At 39.4% G+C, this 19,148-nt stretch overlaps 1 protein-coding gene across 1 annotated transcript in view; it reads left to right on the forward strand.

Moving 5' to 3' along the window:
* Positions 1-16,503: 16,503 nt before the first annotated feature.
* Positions 16,504-19,148, forward strand: part of Dcps (Decapping enzyme, scavenger) — a 44,152-nt gene continuing 41,507 nt past the window's right edge. The window contains exon 1 of the mRNA XM_090387026.1: positions 16,504-16,892. Within this exon, the coding sequence (XP_090243152.1) occupies positions 16,547-16,892 (346 nt within the window). The 5' untranslated portion in view covers positions 16,504-16,546. The remainder of the gene's footprint in view (positions 16,893-19,148) is intronic.

The raw sequence follows: 19,148 nt of genomic DNA on the forward strand, positions 1-19,148 counted from the left end.
AGACTCAATACAAGACCATCTCGAAAACAACAGAATCCTAATTAGGTGAGAACATAAAATCGTGAAAGGAAAAAAACCCTTAGTTTGTTGTAGAATTTTAGGCGCATCAGCCAATTAGACTATATTGCGGCATACAGTATTAGCATTAGTTGAGGCATACGATGCAAGAAAGCAAGCTTATGCAGCATCATCTAAAAAGGGGGGGGGGGAGAACTCCCATTTCACCTAGCTCAGAATTAAATTTATTCAACCTATCAACTTGAATAAATTTAAGGCTGTATTAGACAATCATTTGGAGTGAAATCAGAGGTTTTTTTTTCCCTGGCTGATAATGCATAAGCTTGCTTTCTTGCATCTTATGGCTCAACTAATGCTAATGCTAATTCTAAAGCGCTATATACCGCAATGTAGTCTAAGTATATATTATACTTGTAAAGTGTATATACACTAAGTGATCACTGAATTATGACCCCCTACCTAATACTTCGTAGGTCCTACTTTTGTCCTCAGTACAGCAGCTATCCGACGTGGCATTGATTCAATAAGATATCAGAAGCGTTTGGGAGTTGTGGCCGACCCGCCTGTGTGTAATGCGGTCAGCAATGCAGGTATTGAGGTTATTGGTGTATGTAGAAGCCTAATATGCCTTTTCGTAGTTTCCCACAAGTGCTCTATCGTATTGATATCGATATTGATATCAATACGATATATTGTATTGATATCAATACAATATGCTATATTGATATCGTATCGGGGGAGATCGGAGGCCAATCGCTATGCTGGAAGTCAGAACTGTGTTCCTCAAACCACAACAAGTGCCCAATGGCTCCGCGCATTGTAACCTTGGAAGACACCATGGCCATTCGGGAAAAAGTGTAACATAGCGGGGGTGTACACAGTCAGCAAACAGTTCACAATAGCGGAGACCACGCATACGTTGTTCCACATGTACCAGGGGTACAACTTCCTGCCAGTGAAACATGCCCTGCACTTTCGATACCATGTATGATGGATCAAGAGCCTTATGTTGTTGACGTCAAATCTGTACAGGATCTTAAACGGTGTGAGTAAATAACGTGACTCATCCAACCAGCACACCTGCTTCCAGTCTTCAAACGTCCAACTTGCATGCTCTTTGCACCACGCCTATGAACCTTGGTTACGAGAGGATACCGTAGGGGGTCGTCTGCTGGTATAGCCCATACGTGCGAGCGTGCGACGCATGGTCATGCCAGATATTATTTCTGGCTGGCCCATGTTGTATTGGGTAGCCAACTCTTCAACAGTGCTGCGCCTGTTCGCCTGTACCAGTAGTCGGACCCGGCGCTTACCTCTAACAGCAACCTTCCGCTGACATTTGCAGTTTTGCCGTCGGGTTGTTGTTTGACAATTTTGATGCCAGTCCTGGTACACTTTAACTATGGCGGCTCTCGAACACCCCACCAGTTCAGCCGTTTCGGAAATCGAGGTACCAGCTCGTCGAGCACCCACAATCTGTCCTTTATCAAAGTTAGATAAATCCTTCCTTTTACCCATTATGCTCGGAATTTTACTACCTATTAAACCATTGACACCTTATCTATGCTACATAGGTCGACTAACTCCGCACTCTCGTACTTCACATTGTTACCAGTGACATTGTGACCCATTGTCAACGGGTCGCATAAGTTTTCATAGGGGTGGTCATAATTCAATTATCACCCAGTGTATTAACTAAGTATACATTATACTTGTAAAATATATATTACACTTGTAAATTGTATGTATGCGTACTTTGATATTTGTTTGTTTGCTTGGCTGAAAGATCCTAGTTTCCTGAAAAAAAAACACAATGCAACTCTCCCCTGAGTGCCCTTTTTATACTGACTTACGAAAATTCCTACAAGACCATATATACACACCTTCTCACCTGGAAACGAAAGACATCTAGTAGAATCTGCTACACAACTCGGAATCCTACAAAAATTTGCTTCTAATTTATTTGCTAGAAGAAAACTTCTGTTGGCAAATCCCGTTTAAGCTTCACCTCCTATCGTGCTTCCAACACCATCAATAATGTTGTCAGATTCAACGGTTAGTGGTATCTTACAGAGTTAAAACATTAATTGTTTTACAGAGTTAAAACAAAGTTAAAACATTAAACCTTGAATAGCTATTAGAAGATCATCTTTTTGAATATCCACCCTCACATTGATCCAGTTTCTCCTTTTTTTTTACTTTTATTTACCCTCAGGCCTCGGCAACCCCAGGATTGCTGGCACTCACTGGTATTGCACTGCCTCTAGTGGATGGACGATTTGTCCAATCTTTACCAATTCACTTTTATGCACATCTATATATGTATATATATATTTTTTCTTTTTTTTTTTTTTTTTAGCGGGTACCCTATGGGCAACTGTGTGTAAGATTATATTTTATTAATCTCTTGACTTTTGTTTTATTTTATATTTACATTCATTATTTTATTTATTTATTATTTTATTTTTTATCTTACTTTTATTAATATTTTTTTATTATCCTATGTTATTTTGTTCCACTTTAATTTGATTTATTTTTTTACTTTATATATAATTCTTTTAATTTCCTTATTTTATTTTACTTTACTTGCATTTTTCTTATTATTTTACTTTACTTTCATTTTTCTTATTATTTTATTTTACTTTACTTTCATTTTTCTTATTATTTTATTCTTTTATTGTTATTATTATTTTTTTTTTTCTCAATGCAGGTATCCTCACTTTGGGTAGCTGTGAATACGGGAGTTGCTGACATCCACTGGTATAGCACTGAACCCACCGGAGGTAGGCGAACCAGCACTACCTCCGGTGGATGCGGAACTTCGCATCCCTTCAGGGCAGACACAGATTGTAATGGTCTATCTCCAACTGGCTAACGACATATCTACAGTGGCGGACAAACAAACTGCATCACCTTAAAAAAAGGAACATTTGTAGTGAAACGTATAAGATATTCCGATAGGTGGTTCCGCTAGGTAAGGTATTCCGCTAGGAGCGTTCCGCTAGGTGGCGGAGATGCTCCGTCTATTTGTCTATTTTTGCTTAACTATTAGTCATTTACTAGATATGATTAATACTGACACAAAGCGTATGACTCCCTCCATCTGAATATACCAACAGAAGAAGAAATTAATGCTCAGGTAAAGTTTTATTAATGATTTTCTGCATGTTTATGACTTGCTATTTCATCTTCGTTCCCTCAAGGTCATGCACCCTGCTGCACTAAAGAATTAGGCACTACCGCCTAGGGCTAAAGTCAGAAAGAGCTCTCCTACGACAGCCAACCCTTCCCTGGAGGATTAAAGAATTCAGCTGGCTATTACAGGCTCATACAATTTACCCTTCAGCATGGAAAAACAACCATCAGAGTCAACTGAACAGACGTGCAGCGTTTGTAAGACCGCAAATAAATACACTATCAAGTGTTCACGGTGCAGCATCATAATTGGAAGCTGCTGTTCTCAAGTGGATATAGTGCGTTTAAATCAGAAACGACGCAAGAAGTTTCTTTGCACAAGTTGTAGGTCCACATACGAAAATGACAGAACAGAACAACTGAAGCGCCATCATGTATCATAGACACTAGTGACTCAGAAAATGAAAACCGCTCCCCACAGCCCGCTAGCAACCGCACGGTAACGGAGCAGAACGGGAAAGTAAATTACTCCTTGGCTCAAATTTTAGGCTGTGACACATGCCCAGAAGAATGTGAACACAAGAAAACAAGTGACGATCCGCAGGATATTAGTAACATTTTAGACCACACTACAGAAGCGAGCTGTATTGAATTTCAAAGAGAAGATAAAAACGAAGCGAATCACGACCAATTAGCCCACGACATACGGAGGTAGGTAGACTTACTAGAACTCCTTCTTCCCATTTTCAAAACTCTCCAGGACATGCAGAAGGAAAATCACGAACTAAGAGAACATGAAACTAATTGCCAGTCAGAAAGTAATGGATAAGAAACTAGACATCGTCCTAGCAGAGCTACAAGATATTAACAGACGACATAATCAGACAGTTACGAGTAAGAACACTTACGAGCTGGCTAGCTACCTATCCTAAAGAAGCAAAGAAAGAGCCTGATACTCGTCTTAGGACTACCCTCCCAGGCGAAATAAAAACAGTATTGCACGAAGCTGATCCCCACAAAGAACAGATAGGCCCTGAAATTGTGGAAAGTACTAAAAACTACTTCCCGAACAGAAGAAATCAAACTGCAGAGCAGAGACAACTGTCGCTAGCACTGCATTACCCGCAAGCCAACTCTGCATAGATATGAATCACTGCTCCAACTTCGGCTATGTTCACCGAAACAACCTACCTACGCACAGATGGTTACTCTCCCATCAAAATCGGCTGACCAAAGTTGTACTAAAAGAGAAAGCTACCCGCTACTTACCAATCAGCAACATGATGCAACGCGACCAAACGGCTATCCTACGCATAAAATTCCTGTTTCCTCGCCGAGGTTACCCACAGGATATCGTCTTTGTCTTGCCGAAAGGTACAAAGTCACTTCGGTTCAAACGAGAGGGAAAATATTTGTGTCGCGAATCAACCCCAATATTACTCCTGGTGTCATCTGAGAAATGTGTGTTGAGGGAATTGGTATCGATGTTGAGGTATGTCAAGTACGAAGTACACCCTGCCTACTCCTCCTTCACTGTATCTTGCCCCATTAATTGTGAAGCCCAACTACTGAACAGAACACATATGGCCCAGTGGCACCCTCGTTAAACGATACAGAGAACAATCGACAAGGCCCACTACTAGTGCATTGAACACCCTAACAAAACAAAAGCAATTAACGAACACCTCGCCAGACTTCAAAGGAGATACAAAAGTCTCCCTTTTTTACAAAATGTTCACAGCATATCCAATAAACTCCACACCTTACACAGCCTTCTAATAAATTCAGAACACTCATTTATCTGTCTGACAGAAACGTGGCTCCAAAATAATAAGAAGCTGAACACTCTGGGAGACAATTTAGGCTACAAGTGCATCGGTGGATGGAGGGAGAGAGATCAAAAGAGGTGGAGGAGTAATGATGCTATATAAAACACTTCCAGAATTTCGAAAGAACAAAGCTCTAATTCTGATAATTTTGAACCTGTTATCGACACATTGTCTGGTGAGAACAGCAAGGTACAGCTTTGTCTTATCTACATGACCCTAGAACATACGAGAGAGACCAGAAATGAGTTCTTTACCTGGCTAGTATCAAATTTAAATGTAAATATTGACACAATCATATTAAGAGATGTGAATACGCCTTTGGCGAGGAATAAAGATGCAAATGCAGGGCTAGACGCAACAGTAGAAGCATTCGGAATGAAACAATTAACAACACCTGCGACAAGAGATTAGCATTAGTAGAGGCATTTGATGCAAGAAAGCAAGCTTATGCAGCATCAGCCAAAAAAAAAAACAAACAAAAAATAAAAAAATAATTAAAAAATAACCACTTCCACTTCACCCCTCTGTTCGTTCGAAATACCTGTCCAGCCGAGCCTTAAACTTATTTAGGCTATCAACTTTCACGACAAGGGATGGAAGTCTATTCCAGCAACCAACCATCCGCTGGCTAAAGGCAAATTTCCTCACGTCTATCCTACATCTATCTTTCCTCAATTTCAATTTATGCCCTCTCAGATGATTATTCTGAGCAAGAGGAAGAATCCCATCAGCATTGAGCACGCTCAAACCATTCAAGGCTTTATACACCTCTATCAGATCACCTCGCCGGTGCCTAGTCTCCAGACACTGTAATTTGCAAAACGTAAGCCTTTCTTTGTAAGAGCACCCCTTTGTTCCATTCACTAATCTTGTTGCCCTTCTCTGTACGCGTTCCAGCATCTCTACATCCTTCTTGAAATGAGGCCACCAGACCTGTATACAGTACTCTAGGTGCGGTCTGACCATTGCCTTATACAAGGGAATAATCACCTCCTTATCCCTGCTAGAAAAATTCCTATATATCATCGACAATACACCATGAGCTACTCTTGCAGCCCGTCTGCGCTGCTCAGAAAACTTCATATCGGCCTGCACAACCACCCCCAGGTCCCTTTCATTCTCTACCACTGTCAGTGTAGTACCACAGACAGTTGCTGTTTCCCATATGTAGTACTTTACATTTGTCAATGTTAAACTTCATTTGCCACCTCTCAGCCCATCTGCTCAACCTTTCCAGATCCTGTTGCAGTAGCATAGTGTCAGTAGTGTCCTTGAAAACCCTGCCAACCTTCGTATCGTCTGCAAACTTGGACATTGAGCTTGACGAATACCATCATCAATATCATTTATAAATACAGAAAACAATAATGGACCCAATACTGAACCCTGAGGGACTCTACTAATAACATTAGTCCACGATGAGCAGTGTCCATTGATTACCACTCTCTGTCTTCTCCCACTCAACCACCCCTTTATCCATAGCAGCAATTTGCCTCCAATGCCCCACTGCTCTAATTTGTGCAGCAGTCTTCCATGTGCAACAGTATCAAAAGCCTTTCTAAGATCCAAGTATATAATATCAAAGTTATTCCCTGCATCCAGTTGTTTTGTGACTGCATCCTAGTATCCAATCAAATTGGTCAGGCAAGACTTCCCCTTAACAAAACCATGCTGTGTCTGAGCTATAACTGAAGTCTTGTCTAGATGATACTACAGTGCTTCTTTAACCAGTGCCTCCATTAATTTTCCAGGAACAGAAGTTAAACTAACAGGTCTATAATTACTTGTGTCGCCCTTTGATCCTCCTTTTTGAATTGGGGTCACATTTGCACATCTCCAGTCCATGGGTACTTCCTCAGAGTCCAAGGAAGCTCTCAGAATTATGGCTAAGGGTTTGCTTACTTCCTTTGCTGCTTCCTTTAATATAACTGGATAGATCCCATCCACCCCAGGTGCCTTTCTTGTATTTATCTTCAACAATTTCTCCTCCACTTTACTCTCAGATTATTACAAGATTCTCTAGCTTACTGCCAGAGTTGAATACACCTCTGGCATTCCCCTCGCTGAATAACTCCTCATGTGTGAATGTCGATGCAAAATATTCATTCAGTTTGTTAGCTACCTGAGCAGGATCATCAATAGTTGACCCATCGATATCAAGTGGACCAATCTGATTCATCCCCTTCCTTCTAGAGTTTACATAAGTAAAAAACTCTTTGCTGTTTTTCTTTGCATCTCTTGCCACAGATTTCTCATAATCTGCCTTCGCCTGGCTAACCTCCTTTGTAACTTGGTTACAGATCAACTTGTATCTATCATAGGCTTCTGTGTCACGTGTTAATTTGTATGTATCCCATGCATTTTTCTTCTCTACCCTATGTCTCATTAGTTCATCTAACATCCACTTAGGATGTTAGATGAACATCCTAAGTGGATGTTCATCTAAACCTTGAACAATATTTCTTAGTTGGTATGTAAAGCCTAGTAGCTTCCAAGATAAGTTCTTTGAATGCTTCCCATTTTGAATTTGCTGTTGGTCACATCATCAGTTGGTCCCACTGTATACAATTTAAATACCGTCTCAGACCACTGTAGTCACCTTTACGAAAGCAAAAACCCTTCCCTTTACCCTTGATGTTAGTTACCTCTTTGAGTAAATCCCACTTCAGCGCCTGGATTTAATTTATTATAATGCGCGCAAGATGTTAACTTAATAGACAATTCCTTACAATTTTCCTTCGCCCGCTCTGCGTTTTCAATGGAAGTTGCTCTTCGAAGACAGACTGCCGATCAGAACTGCGGCACACATCAGGATAATGAATCGAATTTGATATTTTCCACAAAATATATTTAATGCGTGGTCATCTTACAATGTTGCGCAATACAACTTTCGAAGTCTATATAAAATATCCACTGAAGAAGCCATGGACGAAATTTCGCGGTTACTCTTGCATATTGCCTGTCTAGGACCAGCGAAAGTATTAAAGATCTCCGACAGAACGAACTCTTGATTAACTCCACAAGTTAAAGTTATGTTTAAAAAGAAGCAAAAGCTCCATTTGGACATGCTGATGACCTTGTCATTACCTTCTCTGCCAACAGATTCAATAAAGTGCCTCTCTAGATTTAAAGGATCTCATTAAATGGGCAACTGCCACATAACTTAAAGTTTTTCCCTCCAAAACCCCACCCATGATTTTTAAAAGGTCAACGAAATATTCATCATCTGCCTATCTTGAAAATAGCTAACAAGCAAATAACGTATATCAAGCACTTAAACCTGGGGTGATTATTGATGACGGACTCAATTTAACTCTCTGTTTAAACCACCTGATTTCTGAAATAAAGGAATTTACTATAGATATTGTTCGAATTACGAAGGCTGACTGGGGTATTAGGCAGAGAATTCTTCTCTTATGTTACAAAGCCGTATTCATACCTATTGCAACTTTTGCTGCTCCTGTTTGTATGACAGAATGAAGAACGAGAAACTGAAATCAAAATTACTCTCCTTGCAAAGATCCTTTATTTTTACAATGCTCCGCGCCTTCAGGATTTCCTCAACTTATGCCCTGCAGATCATAGCTGGAGTACTAACTATGGATTTAGCATATGCCTTCTGTTTCTTTCAAAAAATCAAACCTCAATGGAATTCTACAGACGTAGCCCAGTGGTCAGGTGCGAGAGTGCATAGCACGCGTTCCTTGAGTGGACCGGGGTTCAAGTTCGTGACTACTAAATACGATAAATATTTGTATTGACGATTTGTTGTAAACTCTACTGACTTAGTTGTCGTGCCGGAGTATAGCCCGGATTTGGTCTGAATTCTAAAAAATTTGGCAAGATCGTTGGGGCACAACCTCTTAAGACAGAACACGTATAAATTTATACCAGATGTCTCCTTCACGGCCAACAAAAACATTCCCTATGGTTCTCTTCAAAACTCTACACGTCATTTATCCTTACCCGACATGGCTCTTTTAAATCAAAACTTTTTCAGTTCCGAATACGTAATTCTGATTCTTGTCTTTGTCACAAATTGGGGGACTGGAACTATCAGCTCCATCACTTCCCATTGTACACTGACCTACGGAAATCCCTCAAATACTGTATAAAGACCTTCTCACCTGAAAAAAAAAATAGCATCTAGTGGAATCTGCTTCATACCTACAACAATATGCTTTTGATTTATTTACTACCAGAAAACTTCTGTTGGCCAATCCCGCTCCATCTTCATCTACACCTCAACCTCCTACAGTGACTCCAGAACCTTCAATAATGTTGTCGTCAGCCTCAACAACATAATCAGCATACCCCAATGAGTGGTGTCCTACAAAGTTGAAACTTTAAATATCTCTTAGCAGATCAACTTTTTGAAGATCCACTCGACATTTATCCATTTTTAGTTTATTTTATTATTTTTTATTTTTTTAATTTTATTATCCCTTAGGCACGGGCAACTTGAGGATTCCTAGCACTCACTGATATTGCCCTGCCTCCAGTGGGTGCGAGATTCGTCCACTTTTGGGCAATTTAGGTATATATATTTATTTATTTTATTTATTTATTTTTTTACTCTTTTATTTTTATTTTTATTTATTTATTATTATTTTTTTTTTTTTGCCAGTACCCCAGTCTGGGTAACTAAAGGCATGATTTGATTTTATTTTATAATTACCATTATTATTTTGTTTATTTCTTTTTAATTTTATTTATAATTTTTATTTTATTTTCACTTTATTTTTTTTAATTTTTAATTTTTTTTTCTCTATGCTGGTACCCTTAGTTTGAGTAGCTGTGGGTATTATGGGATTTTGCTTGCCCCCACTCGAATAGCACTACCTCCGATGGGTACAGGACATTGCCCTCTTCACGGCAGACAAAGATTGTGCTGGTCTATCTCCATTTGACCAGGGATATATCTAGTTGTGGCCCACCTCCTCGTGGTGCAGATGGGCACCGAGCACGCTTTCCAGGTGATCGCTTTCCCAGTGGCAAAGAGGGCAGAAACAATTGAACAACATAAAAACACATACTCTAGGCAAACATAAATTATTATTATATTAGGGTTGCCCGTAATTGATTACATAAACCCATATTTTGTGTCTGAAAATTTCGTGTGTTCTCAGTTTGATTTGCTGTTTACTGGACGAAAAAACCCCAGTTTCTGGAGGGGGGGGGGAAGAACATTGTATCTACGCCTGAGACCGACTAACTCAGCAAAAAAAAGCCCATAAAAGTTCCTCGCGTCATCGACGGGATTCGAATCCGGGCCTTTCCATCCGGTGTAAGGAAGATGGTGACGTGTTATCCACCGTGCTATCAGCGCAGAATACGCAAACATCGCACTACACACATTTCGGGCCGTTCTACAGAGTTTTGTATCATCACAGAGTTCCATAGCGGAGTTGAACTAATGTTCCTGGAGCCGCCGTACAGAAGATACTATACATGACTATATCATTCAACCACGTTCTGAAAAAAAAAAGATATAAATTCCTTGCGTCATTGACACACACACCTGCATATACAGTATCAGATAAAAAAAACTGCACCACTTTAAAAAAAAAGTAACATTTGTAGTCAAGCTACAACGTATAAGATATTATGTGATTTCAGTCATTTTGTTCGTCGCCAACCAAAGGTATTGCGTCAGATAACGCTTCTATTGCACCAGACAGTAATTGCAAGGTATTGTATCAACCGTTTCTATAAATACGGTATTAGAAGGGTATACACCTCATTAGTACCCTGCTTTGTGGAGATGTAAGCATGGCTCTATATGTTCAGTTGACACCAAGAAAAAAAAGTGTAGCTTTTGCTCTGTCCCAGAAACGGCTTTCTAAGCGTGCTATCGTTGTTAAAATAGGCTGGCACCAGTTAACTGTATCCCGGGTGCTGAAATTAAAGCGTGAAACCGGTGATGTGAAGAGAAAACCTGGATTAGGCCGTAAGAGAGTGACGACGCCTTTCCAAGATCAATATTTGAAACGGCTATGCCTTCGTAATCGCAATGCTAGTGCTTCTGATCTAAAACTGCACTTCAAAATGGCCTCTGGTGTTGAAACAAGTGCACAAACTCTCCAAAGACCGCTTTCGGAATGTGGTTTGCATGCCTACCGACCCAAAAAGAAGCCTTCGTTGACCCAACAAATGAGGAAGAAGCGACTTTCATAGGTTAAAACGCGTGTTTCATGGACAAAACAGCAAAGGGACACCACCATCTTTTCTGACTAATCGAAATTCAACCTGCATGGATCGGATGGGAAGCGATATGTCAGAAGACGAAAATGGAAGGCATACCATCCTGACTGCATAACACCGACTGTAAAGTTCCCCGCCGGTGAGATGGTCTGGGAATGCATAACAAGCAAAAGGGTGGGGCGAATTAAGTTTATTAACAGAACAGTGATGCAGAAACCTACACTGCTGTCTTCGAGGTGTGCCTGAAATCCGTAATTAGGGATCACCACATTGACGTCCATAACTCCAATTATCAACAGGTCTCACCTACTTGCCAGACAGCAAAATTGGTAAGTTTTATGCTATATAGATTTAAAAACGAATTTGTTTTCTTGTCTCACAAGGCTTAAAACGTACTTACACCAATGTTTCCCTCGTTTTTCTCCCTTAAGGTGCAGTCATACCGCAGAAATGCTGACATTAGTTTTGGACTAGCCCGGCAAGAGTACAAAATTTGAACGCTATTGAAATTTTCTGGTAGGTAATGCCGTCTAAAATTGCTTAGAAGAAGCCAACAAGTAAGATTCAGCTGCAGGAGAGCGTTATAAGCGTGCGGTACACGAAATTAAGCCCAACCATAAATCCAGAAGTCTATTAATTCTATGCAAGAACGTTGCAAGGCTGTAATTTCAGCTCGAGGAGGAACAACCAAATATTGAGGACTTATTTTGCTGATTTACAGTACTTACGTTTGAATAGCAGAGATTAATAAGTCCAATCATACTTTAAGATATGATTCGTATTCATACATCGGTACTTTAAGAAATTCTGTAACTTATCTAAAGTACATAATACTGTCACGTTAACTTTTCCGTTTCAATATGATTAAAGAGGCCTGTGCGCTCTGAATTCATTATTAATATCGAATTACTGTGGACACAGAGCGAAACGGAGACAAAATAAATTATGACAAGTTTAATAATAGGGAAAACAAAAATACATACATATATTAGATTAGACACACACAAAAGATTTTTGCATGTATCTAAACTAATACAAAAGTTTTTGTATTAGATTAGATACATACAAAAAACTTTTGTATGTATCTAATGTAATATATGGATGTATTTTTTCCCCCTATCATTAAACTTGTCATAATTTATTCTTTGTCCGTTTCGCTCTGTGTCCACAGTAATTCGATATTAATTTTCTTCTCAGTTTTTACACGTAAATGCAATGAAATGTATATTTGGTTGTCATGCTTGCCATTTGCATGATTTTTCATTTCCATTAATTACGCATTTTACCCATTGGGAAGATATTTATGGCAATTAGGTATATCAGTGGAGTCTTTTTATTGGATTTCATTTCCAGAGATATATATCCCATCAAACAAATACATTCTGTACAGTGGGACCAACTGATGATGATGAAGCATTCAACGAATTAATCGTGGAAGATACTAAACGTTTCATACCTTTTAAGAAATATTGTTCAAAGTTTAGGCCTAAATGGTTGTCAAATGAACAAATGAGACTCGTGGCAGAGAAGAAAAATGCATGGGATGCATATCAATTATCAGGCGACACAGAAACCTATGGCAGATAAAGCTAGTCTGTAATCAAGTCACAAAGGAGGTTAGGCAGGCGAAGCCAGATTACGAGAAATCTTTGGAAAAGGGAGCTAAGAAAAACAGCAAGGATTTCTTTACTTATATAAACTCTAAAACGAAGGAGATGAATCAGATTGGTCCCCTTGTTATCAATGGTTCGACTGCTGATGATCCTGCTCAGATAGCAAACAAACTGAATGAATATTTTGTATCTACATTCACACATGAGGAGATATTAAGAATTGAAAATGCAAGAAGGTTATCAAATTGTAGAAGGTGATTAATGATTTTTTAATAACTGAGAGCAAAGTAGAGGAGAAATTGTTGAAGTTAAAAATAAGAAAGGCACCTGGTGTAGTAGATGTAGTAGTGGTATGTGATGCATGAAAGCAAGTGTATGAGCTTATGCAGCATCAGCCACAAAAAAAAAAAAAAAAAATCACACCATTCCCTCCAAATGCCTGTCCAGTTCCTCCTTAAATTTATTCAACCTATCAACTTCCACAACGACAGATGGAAGTTTGTTCCAGCAATTAACCACCCGCTGGCTAAAGGCAAATTTCCGCACATCTATTCTACATCTGTCCTTTCTTAATTTGAATTTATGCCCCCTTAGATCTGTAATCTGAACAAGTGGAAGGATCCCATCAGAATTCAGCGTGCTGAACCCATTCAAGGCCTTATACACCTCAATCAGATCACCTCGCAGGTGCCTAGTCTTCAGCCGCTGCAGTTTGAGGAAATTAGGCCTCTCTTGATAAGAGGATCCCTTCATTCCCCTCACCAATCTTGTTGCACTGCTCTGTACACGCTCCAGCAAATCTACATCCTTCCTAAAATGAGGCCTCCAGACCTGTACGTAGTACTCAAGGCGCGGCGTGACCATTGCCTTATACAGAGGGACAATCACCTCCTTCTCCCTGCTAGCAAAATTGCTATATATCATTGACAAAACCCCATGACCTGCGCTGGCAGCCTGTCTGCATTGCTCAGAAAACTTCATATCTGACTGCAGAATTACTCCCAGGTCATTTTCATTTTCTACCACCTTAAGTGTAGTACCACACAGTTGGTACGTTTCTCTGGGGTTACTTCTACCCATATGCAGTACTTTGCATTTGTCAAGGTTAAACTTCAGTTGCCACTTAGCCCATCTGCCCAAATTATCTAGATCCTGTTGCAGTAGCACACTGCCATTGCTATCATTAACAACCCTGTCAACCTTTGTATCAACTGGAAACTTCGACATTAAGTCTGATATACCTTCATCAATATCATTGATAAATATACAAAACAACAGTGGACCCAACACCGAACACTGTGGGACTCTACTAATAACATTAGTCCACGAAGAGCAGCACCCATTGATAACCACCCTCTGTCTTCTCCCACTTAACCATCCTTTTATCCATTGTAGCAACTTACCCTTAATACCATTCTGCTACAATTTGTACAATAGTCTTCCATGCGCAACAGTGTCAAAAGCTTTCCTGAAATCCAAATATATGATATCAAAATTATTTTTTGCATCCAGTTCCTTTGTAACCACATCATAATATCCTATCAAATTTGTCAGACAAGATTTTCCCTTAACAAACCCATGCTGTGTCTGAATTATTGCTGCAGTCTTGTCAAGATGATCCTGCAATGCATCTTTAACCAGTGACTCCATTATTTACCCGGAACAGAAGTTAAACTAACTGGTCTATAATTACTCGTGTCACCTTTCGATCCCCGTTTCGATTCCTCAACTCCCCTGAGTCCAAGGATGCTCTCATAATTATGGCTAAGAGTTTGCTTAGTTGCTTTGCCGCCTCCTTTAATATAACTGGATAGATCTCATCCACCCCAGGTGCTTTTCTTATGTTTAACTTCAACAATTTATTCTCCACTTTGCTCTCAGTTATTACAAAATCATTAAGTATCCTGCTACAATTTGATAACCTTCTGCCATTTTCAAACCTTAATAATTCCTCATGTCTGAATGTAGATGCAAAATACTCATTCAGTTTGTTTGCTATCTGAGCAGGAACATCAACAGTAGAACCATCGATGTCAAGTGGACCAATCAGATTCATCCCCTTCCTTTTAGTGTTTATATAAGTAAAGAAATCCTTGCTGTTTTTCTTAGCATCTTTTGCCAAGGATTTCTCGTAATCTGCCTTCGCCTGCTTAACCTCTTTTGTGACTTGATTACAGACTAGCTTATGTCTGCCATAGGCTTCTGAGTCGCTTGATAATTTATATGCATCCCATGCATTTTTCTTCTCTGTTACGAGTCTCATTAGTTCATTTGATAATCAATGAGGCCTAAACCTTGAACAATATTTCTTAATAGGTATGAAACTTCTAGTAGCATCCACGATTAATTGCTTGAATGCTTCCCACTTAGAATTTACTGTTGGTAACATCGTCAGTTGATCCCACTGTACAGAATTTAAAAGGAAGTAAGCAAACACTTAGCCATAATTATGAGAGCATCGTTGGACTCAAGGGAGTCCAACGATGCTCTCATAATTTGCACATCTCCAGTCCCCACGGACTGGAGATGTGCAAATTTATCCCTAATTCGCAAAGGGGGATCGAAGGGTGACCCTAGTAATTATAGACCAGTTAGTTTAACTTCTGTTCCGGGTAAAATAATGGAGTCACTGGTTAAAGAAGCATTGCAGGATCATCGAGACATGACTGTAGTAGTTAAGGCCGCCGTAGCCTAGTGGTCAGGCGCGCGGGTGCATAAGTACACGTGCCTTGAGTGACCGGGGTTCAAGCCCGTGACTACTGAATACGGTGCTGTTTCTTGTAATCTGTCTATCTTGTGAACTCCTCTGACCGTTTGGTCGTCCCGGAGTATAAACAGAAAATTTATTTATTTAAGACATAGCATGGGTTTGTTAAAGGGAGTTCTTGTCTGACCAATTGCAGCCTCATTGGAGAACAAAATGTTCTCCTATCAGGAAAGGCCTCAGTTTTAGGCCAATTGCAGTGTCTGAAGGCTAGGCACCTACGAGGATTTCTGATTTATTTGGTTAAGGCTTTGGATTGCGTTAACTGGATGCTGTTGAATCCTTCCTTTTTCTCACACCACACACACATTTAGAGGAATAAATTTTATTGGAGGAAGGATGGTGGCAGGTTAGATGTGCGGTTATTTGTCTTCAGCGAATGGGGGAGTCCTTGTTGGAAGAAACTTCCATCTGGTATTGCAGACGTAAATAGTTTGAATAAATTCAAGGCAGAACTAGACAATCTGTTTGAGTGGTTGGCGTTGTCTTTTTTTTCTTCAGTAGATGCTTTATAAGCTTGTTTTCGCGCACCATTTGCCACAATTAATACTAATACCAGCCAACCATTGTCCACTTTCTTCATACAACTTTCATTTCCTGTGTGCAGACTTTTAATTCTCCCAACTGTGACGCCTCCAGTTCCAATTTTCTTTACACTTCCCATACTTTTCTTCTTCTTCTTTCTCTCTCTCTCTCTCTCTCTCTCTCTTTCTCTCTCTCTCTCTCTCTCTCTCTCTACAGAATCCTGTTACATTTATCTGTGAAACTTTTGGTTTTCACAATCGCTAGCAATGTTAAATAATGCTGATATTCGTATAATTTTTCCCAACGTATTAATTAAATATCTAATGAAATTCCCAATTAAATTTTATTTAAATGAAATCTTTATGTCCAGAAAATGAAGCGGCTAATAGTGACAGTAAGAGGAGTGGGACACCACAGCGTAGTAATCTGCGTGGAAACATATATATTATAAGTTCATTATGGCTGACCCGGGGAGGGATAACTGTGAAGCTTCAAATTCTGGATGCTCACCACCCCCTTCTAAAAAATGTAAATTATCAGATTCTGTTTCGAACAATATTCCAGACTTTTCATTTGATGGATTTTGTGTTCAGCGAATTCTGAATGATATGCCCGAAAAAAATACTGTATTTTTGGAAGGTAAATTTAAAAGTAACGAATCGTCAACTGTTGTTATATTGGAAAAGACTCCGTTTCCACAAGATACCATTTCAAAAATTCTTACAAAAGAAACATCTCTGAAGCGAAAGCTTAAAAATGACATTTATAATATATATATGGCTAAACCAAATAGCGATTTCAATGGTAAGTTTTATTTTTGAGTGCTTTATGCAATCATAGTTTTATGAAATTGCAGATATGTTCTTCTGAAGAAAGATAGTTCAAATTTTGATTGTTCGAATACGAAATATCTGGCTTGGGTTTATATAATTGTGTCCAAATCGTAGAAAAGTTCCTAAGACTTTTCAATCGAGCTTGAGTTGTGGATAGATATTTGCGAAGTGATAGATATTTTATTTTTAAAAAAGAAATAATTAACGTCATTTAACCTTGATTTTAAGTTACAGTTGCTTGTTGTGGTATGCAGGATGGAGGCCTTCTGTAACATCTGGGTGAGAGATGAAAATGCATTTTTTTTTTTTTTTTTCAGTAAGGAGGAAACCTGCATTAAATCGTTCACTCAAAAATCATTTTGTACATATAATGTAATTGCAAGGCATGAGTGGGATACATATACAAATATCAAAACAGTACAGCTGTTAAAAGGCAAACCCCAGGGGCTCACATCTGGTGAGTATGGGCTTGGCACACCGAGGGTCCTGAGCTGGATATCATCATTCTTCTCTTTCTTGGTGATTCCCTTCTACTTCTCTGTCTCCCTCCCTCCCAGGGTAATTAGGAATTTTTTTTTTTAGCTGGTGCAGCATAAGCCTCAGGCTTCCTTGCACTATATGGCTAGTAATAATAATTATTACTTTGGCTGTTGCTACATAAGCTCATATGCTTGCTTTCTTGCATCACATGCCTCTATTACTTTCAGAATATGGGAATTGGTCTGAATAAAATTAGGGAATTTCGGTATACTTCTCATAACTAGTGCAGGTATGAATGTGCCTCAGTGAGTTATCTCTAAATAGGCCTACAAGGCTGGGACAAACCATGTTGATGATTAAGCTTCACACCAGCCAGAAGATAAATAAATTCAATACTGTAACTAAAAACACTTTATTTACAATAAAATAAGTATAAAATAAAAAAAATTAATAAAAAAATAAAAATATATAAATAACACTGATAAAATTTACTGAAAACCTAGAAATTAAAAGCGATAAAATTTGCTGTAGCTTTCGGAGGCAGCAGTCTCCTTCCTCAGCAGAAATTGGAAGTTCCAGTAGTGGAAGTTGATAGGTTGAATAAATTTAAGGAGGAACTGTACAGGCATTTGGAGGGAATGGTGTGTTTTTTTTTTTTTTTTTTTTGGCTGATGCTGCATAAGCTCATACACTTGCTTTCTTGCATCACATGCCACTACTACATCTTTAAATAGCAGATCCATGGCACACATCACATGGTTCCACGGTTGGAATTTTCCATTTGCGCACCGGGACCGGAAATGGCTTGGGAGTGCGCCAGCTGAAACCGTATATCACGTCCAAGAACGACGGTTTCCAGGAAGGGGTGTAGACATACACCCCTATCCCTATTAATAGTATTGCTAGCTGCCCCAATACATAAACTCTCAAGCCATTTATGGTCCTAGAACCCCTGTGCATGATCTGTGATGACAGCATCCTCTGGGGAAATTTGATGTTGTTTCTCCCAGAAATGTTCAGTCACTGCAGACTTCCCATAATTTGCGGACTTTATTGCGTTTGCATGCTCCCCCAGCCAGTCTTTCAATCGCCGCCCCATCTCACCCACATAACACACCCCACAATCTGGGCATTTGATTTCGTACATCACCCCACTCCTGGCTTCTTTGGATATGGGGTCAAATGCCTCAACCACTGAAATCTTGAAGGGAGCCCTCGGAAATGGGAATACTCAACATCACTTTGAAAATATAGAAGATTTACGAATAAATTCTTATTACCCACTTACTTGCTACCCTAATGAATGCTGTAGAGAGCAGATTTAATTAAGAAATAATCCTAGTAATCAAAGCTATGGGGAATCTCCTTGAATTAAATATTACATCTGAATATATGGAAATATTCTGCGACTGTTTTCAGGGGTGAAGTGGAAGTTTTTTTTTGGCTGATGCTGCATAAGCTTGCTTTTTTGCATCATATGCCTATGCTAATGCTAATTTTATAGCTTTTTGGGTACCCTCGAACGCTACCCTACCAATTCAATTGACAAAAGTGTAAAGTGTAAAGTGTTCATTGTCTAACGGCCCAAGGGGTTTCCCCCATCTCCGTGTTGTGTACTCTGTTTGTGAAACACAGAACACTGTGAAGGCCAGAGATTTTAAAAAGTGGAAGGTACATGTTTATGTTGTGTAGTGTCATGTTGTGTTGTTCCTCTGACCTTTTAGCCGTTGGGCCCCTAGTGGGACCC

This window comes from Mastigoproctus giganteus, chromosome 13 (assembly GCF_048544385.1).
Source record: "Mastigoproctus giganteus isolate SK-2022 chromosome 13, ASM4854438v1, whole genome shotgun sequence".
Lineage (NCBI taxonomy): Eukaryota > Metazoa > Arthropoda > Arachnida > Uropygi > Thelyphonidae > Mastigoproctus > Mastigoproctus giganteus.